The 10620-nt window shown below is 37.3% G+C and overlaps 1 protein-coding gene across 1 annotated transcript in view; it reads right to left on the bottom strand.

Moving 5' to 3' along the window:
- Positions 1–2556: 2556 nt before the first annotated feature.
- The window catches only part of ARHGAP42 (Rho GTPase activating protein 42), a 133373-nt gene continuing 125309 nt past the window's right edge, over positions 2557–10620 (bottom strand). The window contains exons 23-24 of the mRNA XM_057370809.1: positions 5152–5231; positions 2557–4940 (exon numbers count right to left, since the gene is read on the bottom strand). Of these exons, the coding sequence (XP_057226792.1) occupies positions 4852–4940; positions 5152–5231 (169 nt within the window). The 3' untranslated portion in view covers positions 2557–4851. The remainder of the gene's footprint in view (positions 4941–5151; positions 5232–10620) is intronic.

Here is a 10620-nt window from a genome sequence, read left to right as displayed (position 1 = left end):
CTTTGATGACAATTCCCAATAAAACACTTGCAGAAAGCTCAGATGCAAACCAGCTTTCAGCTGAGGCATCCAAGGGTCGAAGCACCGTGTTCTGCACCTAAAACAACCAGGATAATCTGATGGCTTATTAAACACTGCCACACACAGGACAATTAAAGAACTGATGTGATCCTCAGGGACTGAATGAGTGGCTGTTTGGATACCAAGCACCTTACTAAAACAAACCAAAGCAAACTCCCAAAGCCCAAGCAAAATCTTAAACAAAAACAGAGGAGAGCTCCCAATCGGTACAGTTACAGCCTGACTGACAGTGGGCCTTTAGCAGGAGCAGAGCTGAGTGGGCTGCAGCAGCAGCAGCAGCAGCTCCAGGGCTCTCTGACCAGCCAGAGAGAGACTAAAGTTGCCCACGGCTTTGATCTTTGGCCACTGAGCAATTTCTACAGGGCTCCCTGCTGAAATAGAGAACAATGCCAAGCTGGGTCATAGATTATCCCATTAGCAGAATATTCCAGCTCCTTTCTGGGGGCTTCTGGCCAGCAAACCCTCACTATAAATTACCAAAGGTCTGTTTGACTTCACTAGAGCTTTGAGAGTTTCCATCAGTRGAGAAGATCTATCCCAGTCGGGAGGATGTGTCCCCCAACTGCGATTTCTCTTCCTGCTGCTCAATCCAAAACTGCACCACTTTCTTCCTTAGGGAAAGAAGTATCCAGAACAATGTGCTTTTTAGTTTCATTATTTATTCTGATGCAATCTTATTAAGCAGAAAATAGGCCAGGGAGAAAAGTTAACAAAAAAAAAAAAAAATCCAATCACTGCCAGTGCTTTTTTTTTGTTGTTGTAATTACTGTTCTGAACTGCAGAATTTTACAACTTTTCATCTCCTAACATATCTTTTCTAAAGGCACATTACAATTCAATCCAATTACAGTCAAAGAACAGAGATTAGCACCAGAAAATATATAAAAGGAAAATAAGTTACTATTACTATCATAGAATAGCGCTGGTCAGCAAATCTGTGCATCTTTTTTTTTTCCAGAAATAATTGTACAATTATAGATTAGTTAGGGACATAAGTGATAGCTATGGTTTAATTTAACAGTTTTGTTACATATAACTCTAAATGCCAAAATATGGCAAGGACATTTTAATACTGAACTCACAGGAATTACACACAAAAAATGTAATCTTTATCATAATTAATAAAAAGTGTGAATATAGAATATTAATATACTTTACATATTTATCATACAATATATCAGTCCTTCACACTATTAATTTGATTCATGTTGTGCTGCAACATGTATCAAAACGTTTAAAAATGAAAAAACGTAATTATATGTTGTGGGTACAGACATTACTTCCACAAGACAAAGAACAACCACAATGTATCATCTATCTTGAGTTCTACGTGATATTTGRAACAAATCTGCTGCATCCTTTTAGGAATGATAGTAATAATAATTATTATTTTAAGAAATGTTAAACCTTTGCTTTTAGAGTGAATCTGACTTCCATAAAGAATAGTAAATCAATACTAATTTAATTCTGATTGCCTAATTTTCTGGTAAGGCATTATCAAAGTATTGTATCTTCATTTAAATGTTATATGGACTTCTGATTCTTTGCTGTTATCAGAAAGGATTTTTGGTAAGGCCTGAGAGCATCATTGTCAGAGAAGCTCTGGTGCTGCCCTCTCCTCCCTCAGTCTTTGCAGCCCTAACTCAACTTTCTGGGTCCCAGTACAGCTTCTGGTAGAAACAAACTCCCTCTTGAAAGGCAGGGAAAAGCTGGGGCACCCACAAGCCAGCAGTGAGATCATACAAAAAGTGCTACTACGTGCTGCAGAGGAGAGTACAAGAAAAAAACATTACAAGAAAAAACATACAAGATTTCCAAAAATGAAAACCCCTGCTCCTGGAGAATGAGTGGTTAACTGTAAGTAAGAATAAGCATCACCTTTTTCAGAGGAAAATGTCATTTTAAGGCTAAACCACTTAAAAATTATTCATGGCTGGTTCAGAAGAAGGGCCTGACAAAGATGCAGAGCATTACAGAGGAAAATACAGATTTGTTTTGTGGGCAGCACGTGAATGGAATCCAGTTTCTTATGAAGTCATCATCTGCAATCCAAATTTCCATCTAATGTGAGATGAATGTGTGGATACAGAAGAAATACCTCTCCTCCATAGGGATTCCTCCAGGTTTTTCTACATCCTTTCCCTCATCATTTGCAGGCTCTACTTGCTTAATCTGTAACTGAAATTTGCAGYTTTACAAAATTTTTAAATGAACTTGGTATTTTTGACTTCTCTAGCTTGCATTTAGATTAGCTGCTTTCAAAACACAGTATTGGAGAATTGTGAGACCATATGCAGGAGATGTGAAATTACCTAGGCTTAGTGCTTTTTTTCCCACTTATTTTTAAATCAGGCTAGAACAAAGCAAGTAAGAGCAAAYATTTTCTACATTTTYTATTTCACAATWCYTCAAGAWTTGCACAACTAAATTGCCCTTAAGAGGTATGAAGAGTATTCAAAGGATGATCAACACAGACCCCCAGCAACAGACAGAAGCTGGGATTTTCCCCCCTGATCACTGTGTTTTTCTGCCTGTCTGAGATAYCCTGGGCCAGCAACCTCTGCTCGAAGCTCTACTTCCCTCCTGTGCCTTTTTGCCTGCAGCAGCACTTCCCCTGGAAAGGTCACCAGAGGGAAACCTTTTGACAGCCCACAGTTGTTCGATTGTGAAATACAACAAAAATACAACCAAAACCACGTTGGTCTTCTCAAGGCAATGGAAGCTTCAGGCACAACTTAGACTAAGAAAACTTGGCTTGCCTTAAAATGAAGAAAGATTCAATCAGCTGAGAAAAGACCTTCACTTCCTTTCACATCTGCTCTGGGCAAATCAGATGAGCACACGTGTCTGTCTTTACTGCCAGTGATCTGGGACAAATCTTCATCACAATGCACTGGGCATAGTCTGGATTTGAAGTGAAGTGAAACATGTTTTTGGGACTTAATGAAACTGTTTAGGGTTAAGAAAGTCGGTCACTAATGCAAGGGGTCTGTCCTCAATGCTGGGTTGCTCAGTCAATCTTGCTCAGACCTCCCCTATGAAAAGCTAGACCTTTTTAGGAGGGATGTTCTTTGAGCCTCTCTCTTTCTCTGAGCATCACTCAATACTTGAATTAGTGAGGAGAAAGATTCTGCAGGCTTCTGCCACCAGCCTGAATTCTGGCAACTGCTCTGAAGAATTCATGCACTACATATAAGTAAGGAATGCTCTGTTGTGCTTCTTCGTGTTRGCAAAGAATCCTACTTTTCAATTCAAACAAACAAAAAAAAAGACTACGGAAAAAAAAAGCACGGTTAAAAAATTACTGATGTTTTTAGTTCTAACAGCAGTTCTTCCTTAAACTTTCTCAAAGTAGTGTACAACTTAAGAAATCAACACAAGATTTAATTTCTGCTACTGAGAAAGAACTGAGCCTTGACAGATCTAAGAAACTAAGCCTAGATAGTTCTATGAAACTGAATTCTTTTGGAAGCACTGATRTTGAAGAAATACTAATATGGAGCTTAAAAGTCTTGGTTTTTAATCAGGAATGGTAAGTAGCCAGGCAGGCAGTGCATGTTTTCCCGCAAGGTGTACAAGTAAAATGCTCAGATTGAGAAAGCTGCCTATGGTTTCTGGGGTTTTCTTTGACTTGATTTTATTTTGGGTTTTTTTTGTTTGGTTGTTTTTTTCTTTTCAGTTCTACAAGGAGCATTCAAAAGGTCTTTACAACACCTTTAAAAAGTAAGAATTTTTTATTCTGTGTAAGGAGAGAATCTTTGTCAAATATTTTAGCAGAAGTCAGGAGAAATAACACTAAGTAATTATATTGCTACATGGAGCTTTTAGCATTCATAGCTTATAAAATTGGCTAGTTCACAGGTCATTTGTCTTATTTGCAATGGAAAAAGAATGAGTTACAATTTATCTCAGGTTTTAAACGTACTGCTGTTTTTCACTGCTCATTTCACATGACTGCAAATCAGTCCARATTCAGCATCTCCTKGTTTYCTACAGATGTTCTGGGACACAGAGAGAGTATCTGCCAGATAATAGATATCATTGAAATAAAAGTTGTTAATATTACCTATGCTGATACAGAAAGAAGGAAAGAAATCTAATAAGTATTTCAAWGAAACATTCATTAAACATATCACATTTTGAATGAGCACTCACTGTTCAGACAGTGTATAAACTGATATTATCAGTTGTATAAATTCTATATCATATTGTRACTCAATGCCTAACAGAAGTTCAAACTTCTGATTTATGGAAAAGTAATTTCTTAYTTGAAATGATTAGGATTAATTTTAGAATCAAGTTTTCTAAGGGAGAATTCAGATCACAATAGAAGCAGTACTTACATTATGAAAAAGCCCACGATTTTCCCTATTGAAAAACACAGATTGCAAGAAATGTCAGAGTGCATTGCCTCTAAATTTCACACTTCTGTGAGCAACATCCTCRGACCTGAAAGTCTGCAGCTAAATAGCATTTTCTTTAAAATTTTATTGCTCTAGTGTTCCTTACCCATAAAAGAAGAACAGAACAACCTTTTGAAAACAATGGAAGTTATTTAAACAGAGTACCATCCTCAGTACAGAAACTGTTAACTGTTTCATCACATTCTGTTCCGTTGGCAGGGAGCTCTGTAACCTGCAGCTGCAGCATCTGAAGGAAATCTACCACTCAGCTAAGGGGCTGATCCCATATCTGTGTCAGATAAAAATCATAGTGCTTATTATTTGTTACCATGGATACCATGAAGATATTGCTGTCCACTAAAGATTACTACAGGAAGACAACATAATTCTCAGGWACTAGCCCTGTTTTGCCTTCGTAAGTTGCCTTTAACCAGCCTGGTTCCACTGATGGATACACTGCAAAAAAACATATACATGATTTTTAACACTGTTAGAAAATCCCATACATGCTACATATATTTATTTAGATGGCATTTATTCAAGAGCGACTGAAGAATCAGGAAAAAACCTGAGAGCTAAAAATGGAATTATGCCTCCATTTTGCAGATATGGTTCMGTTTTTACAGGTACTTTTTAAATATGTAAGTCAATGTAAAACATATCTTACCATTGGAAAATATTGCCCCCTGTGGGAAAGACAGCTCATGACTATGCTCAGCCTTACAGGAATACATGGCTTTTGCTTGTCTGAAAGAAAAAAAAATATAGGCTTGCAATAAATGAGATAACAAGGAAAAAGGTATAAAGAATTTAAATTAAAACCCAGGAAGTACAGGAATAAGCAGTTGTATAAATGCAATATGATAACAACTGGTTACACAGCAGTTCAGAGGAGTAGAATTGTAGCAGATAATTTCAAACTTACTGGAGTTAACAGGCATGTTACTGAAGAAAAGAGACTGACATCCCACTTAGATATTTAAACAGGAATATAATTTGTAACTTTTAAAATAAAGGCGTCATTCAAATAAGCACTGAACTGAGCATACTGTTGGAAGGAAGTCATGGATTGCCTGGAGACAAAATTCAAAAGTGTTCATCAAGTCATTAAAGCTCTAAAAACTTGACTTGTCAGAAACTACTGTTAATAGGTCTACAGARGAAAATAGTACTTAGGAGGTTAACGTGAGACAAAAAGAAAATACTCTGTTCCAGAGGAGGTGGATAGAAAAAGTCACCTCTAGCCTTCTAGCACTATGATTCTGCAAGGTACAAAATTATGGTTCGAACATGAAGATGGGAATTAGAAGTTCTCTTTAGATCCCTCTACTTTATCTAATACTTTGACTTAAACTTACACACTCAGAATAATTTTATAAGAGCCATCAATTTTTCTGAATTTCTGTAAACCCACACTATAATAAGTAAGGATAAACTTGCTGACTGTTTCACTTCTGTGAGACGTGATGGGGAGTTGCCAGCTGAGATTGCCTTCTAGTCAGGATTTATYTCAATGACCCAGTGTGTGACCTGTGGTGAAGTTTAACATTTTCTGCATACTTTTTGTGAGTGTGTATGTGTGCAAGTAGCACGTAATCTATCATGTCTTTCTCCCAAAATAGTGAGATAACGGTTGTATTTTATATTATTTAACAGTGCCACATCGTAAGCATTATCACTGTTCATTTGAACATTTATAAGGGGATGAGAGTGGATGGACATATTCTGAAATTTGTATTTCAGAGAGCTTTCCAGAGATGATTTCTTCCTCTTAATAAAAAGCTTTTCTGTTGATTGTCTGATTTATGACTGGACTAAATGGCAAGGTTTGCCTTCATCTTCAGCCAGCTAATGACTCCTCAAGGGTTACATTYTCAGGATGAGATTTTCAGAGGAGATCAGGAATTTTGGGTTGCAGCCGTGATATCCAAGGGCAGCTTATTTTCAGGACTGGAAACATTTCTGATTTTAGTACAGTCATTCTGGTTGCATCCCATTAGCTAACAAGAACAAAATGAGCACTGGATCCCTGTTTGTTCACTTTGCTTAAATGTTATCTTGATATCTGGCTGCTGTAGACTGCTCTGAGTAAAGTTTTTCCAAAACAATTCTTTGGTGCCTCCTGTTGTGAAGAATTTGCCATTTACACTTGATAAGACAGGTGTGAAGACTCATTACTCTATATAATCTAAAAAAAAATTACACATAATCTATAATGTATAGATCTATACTATAATCTACTATAATCTAATAATCTACATAATGTATATACCGAAGGATATTAGATGACTTTACTGAAGGTCACACATAAACTAAAATGATTTMATCACATTTTTCCTCCAAGTCAACAAGGAGCATTGCAGATGTTCCAATCACACTGACCCAAATCAGTAACACTATGACAAAACAGCCATTGCCTGTTGGGATGGGTTGACCGTGGCATGACCCCTTTTTATGCACACCCAATACACCTGTGTGTAGTAATCATGGATTTTACACATATAAAACAGTAGAGTAACTTTTAAAGATTATTGTAGTTGTAATAAACACAAGGTAGTAGGTAATGAATTTACTAAAGCACAGAGATTATTTCAAATCTGAATAATTTATCTATCAAACCAGGTGCCCCTATTAAGAATAAGACACCTGRGTAATACTGTGGTGACAAAAGACAYTTAAAGCAATATTTAAATGTGAGGCAGAATTTCTTAAGTTACGCTTGAAATATGGCATATTATTTTTATTGCCCTTAGAAAAAGTTGAGAAAATCAATCCAATTTTCTCCTATATTCTCTACTGCTAATAAACGATTCTGTTTTCAACCTCCAATTTATTCTCATCCAAGTATGTTTACCTCAAAAGTAAAACAAAGACAAGAAAACATGGACTCTGAGTTAGAATTATAGTATCACAGATATGCTAAGTTTGGAAAAGATCTCTAAAATAATTTCCTATAGAAAGAGAAAGGTTCTCAGCATTTGACATTTGCGCAGATGGAGAAACACAAGCAGTTTCTCAAAAGCTAATGAATTACAGGATTCTTTGCACTATCTTGCTCCTGAGGCAGAGAAATTACACCCCAAAGTTATCTACAAACCATCTGTGATGGTATAACGAGGTACAGATTTAAGAATATTTGCTCATAATTCTGGATAAATTTTCATGCACTGGGTTATTGCTTCCACACTTGATTAGATTATTTAGRTTCTCATATTTGTTATTACTCACTTCAGCCCTATCCATCTGGAAGCACTGATCATGAAATGAGCTTGCAGGCTCTTGGGCATTTTGTTTGTGATTATGAAAATGGACATTCTTACCTATGGTGTTAATGCTTTTCTCCCGAGAAATGAGGCTGTTAAAAAGCATGTGATCAACATCATCCATTATAGCTCTTTTAAGATGATGCTAATAACCTGAGAGGAGTGTGATTCATGTTGTTTAGGGCAGAGGAAAAAAAAAACCAAACCAACTTCAGAAAATGATACCTACATTTCCTASAAGTTCCTTCTTTCCATGACCTTACTGGATAGATTCCAGATGAGAGAAATGCATTTTCCATTTCCTTACTTCCTGTTATGGTTGTTTTGAGCCCATAATGATAAATATACTAKCAATCAAAAGTATCAGTACTCATCAGATCATAAATTCTTTTGCTTGATTACACAGTCAACAATACCTGCAGCTTTAATAATAACAACTATTTTGAAAGATACAAACAAGCTTTAAAAAGATGCTTCTACCCTAATGAGTTTTCAGTTTAGCAAGACAAAGCCAGRAGCTGGAAGAGGAATAAATGAGGGATAACATGAATCTCTCTCTGACTCACCAGTTAATCTTATCCTACAGGAAGAAGAAAACTTTATAGAGCCCTGGAGATTGCACATTCAAAACCAAGTTTGAGTGAAAAACACTGGCCTGTTCTGGGCAAGGCATTCCAGGYACTTTAGGAAATGTAAAATATAACATGAAAATAAATCAGAAGAATGACTGGAAAAGAATATTTAATCATATGCTTGGGAGGGGAGCATGGGTCTAGTGAGCTTCAAAATGCCAGTATGCTTCTATTAAAGTCCCAGCCTGGCACCTAGAGATCCTGCTGAAAGGTAGAGCCTCTTGCTGTCACCTACTCCTTCCCATTTTCCTAATGAAAATTCTTCTTCTAATGCAGCTGCTCACTTCAGGAGACTTGACTTTCTATCTACCTCTAAATCAAAGTCAAGAAAATGTGGAGTCAGGGATTAAGTGTTGGTGCATTTCTGTACAGAAACTRCAACAAAGAGACCTCAGGCCTGACTAAGACTCTTATCTAACTGCAATATTTGCGAAAATAGGAGTAAAACTCCTTCACCTCTTTCAAGTGCATACTAGATTAGCAACAGAGACTGGTCTCAGTGTACACAGTAGCTTAATACCATAGTGAGGGAGACTGATGAATAAAAGCCTCAGGGAACCGAGAAGTCAAAGTAACTCTCTAATCGGGAAGAAGAGAGCACAGGCTGGATATGGCACAACATTTTGGTCTTCCCTGTCCAATCCTACCACATATACTGGCCTCTGGTTATCTTTCTTTCTAAAATACTCCTGTGGTGTTCCAGGAGCATGTACTCATGTATGCAAGGAAAGAAAAGAGGTCAAATAATGCATTAAAAAAGAGAATACACACACTCATTATAAGCCTGCTGCATGATACCAAGTCAGAAAGCAGGGGTGCAAAGACTGCATGGAAGAAGAAATTAAGTCAGACCAGACTACYGTGGCAGTGAAGTATCAAGTGCAGAATTATCTGCTGGAATACAGAAAACAATGTAAAACTGCAGAACCATACAGGTCCTTTTGATCCGCCTGTTGTACAAAAGAACACAACAGGCAACAGGCGCTTCAAGGAGGGATGAAGTTATTTACACTCTATAATGTATAGTTAAGTAGTAGTTTAAAATTTATCTTACCAGGGTAAATTACCCCTGTAGAGAGTCCAACACTGTCTTGACTKCAGTATTTCTGGTATGAAACCAGGCAGCTTAAAAACAGTTTCTCAGTCTTACACTCAAGTCCTGCATATATTCATTGGGTAGCAAAGCTATGAACATAAAAGGACATTCTACTGCATGATCAAGATGTAATCATCATAATGTCTACATACTTCAGAGCCAAATAAAAGGAAAAAAAAACTATCCTAAGGTTTCAAATCAGCTTTCATGTTCATAACATGCAGCTAAATAAAAGCTGGCTCTGAACTGCAAAATCATTCTCAGACTTAAAAGTCGAAACACTGTAAGAACAGCTGAGCTTCCCCTGRCTTCTTCCTCATTTTGCCTGCTAACTTCTCATTTTCCATTCTCCTTGCTACTGTTGCTCTTCTGCCTTCTCATGAAGGCTGAAGTGGAGGAGCTATTCAGCTTTTCAGTCTGTTCGGCTTTGTTATCCACTCTCCACATCCATTATCAAACTGCTACTTTTTCCTTTGTCAGATTTTTGCTTCTTACCTGCTTTTTWTATACAGATACAGGCAGCACAGGCTCTGAAGGAACAACAGGGGAGAGTTTGAAAGAAGTAATACAAAATAAGAAAAAGAACACTGTTGGAGATGAAATGATGCAGGACTGGTGAAGCTGTCATCACTTTCAACTTAGGGCACTGGCTTAAGAGCATCCCAGTCCCTTCATTTATACTTTTCTTCCTTAAATTATTGCCCTGATCTTTTCACAGCCCTTACCTCCCCTGCCACCCTCCTTTTTGGTCATCTTACAGTTCATGCACTACACAGAACAAGAATAGCTTYGATTCCTGAAAGCTGCTTCTCTCACAGAATCAATCAGTGGGCGTTTGCAGGAGAGCTTTTTCTTTCCCTCCCTGCTAGGTCTGCCAGAGGGGACAGCCACATTCTGTGGCCACAAATTTCACCATGWTGGCATCTTCCTTTACATCTGTGCTACTTTAGCCTACTACTTTTGGATTCATGGATTGACATCTTTTTGTCACTGCTCAATAGTTCTGGTAGTTGTGAGTGTATCAGTGAGTAAAGTGGAAGACCTGCATTCTGTCTCAAAGAATTTGGAATGTTGGGACARTGAAAAGAGAGTCAAATGTTTTCCCACATCCATTTCTTTTTCTGCTTTGTCTATTAATTGCAAGG

The sequence above is a fragment of the Malurus melanocephalus genome, unplaced genomic scaffold (genome assembly GCF_030028575.1).
Source record: "Malurus melanocephalus ecotype Western Australia unplaced genomic scaffold, MMel_1.1 scaffold_134, whole genome shotgun sequence".
NCBI lineage: Eukaryota > Metazoa > Chordata > Aves > Passeriformes > Maluridae > Malurus > Malurus melanocephalus.
Note: the sequence above shows the minus strand (reverse complement) of the source record. Positions and strands in the feature narration are given on the sequence as shown.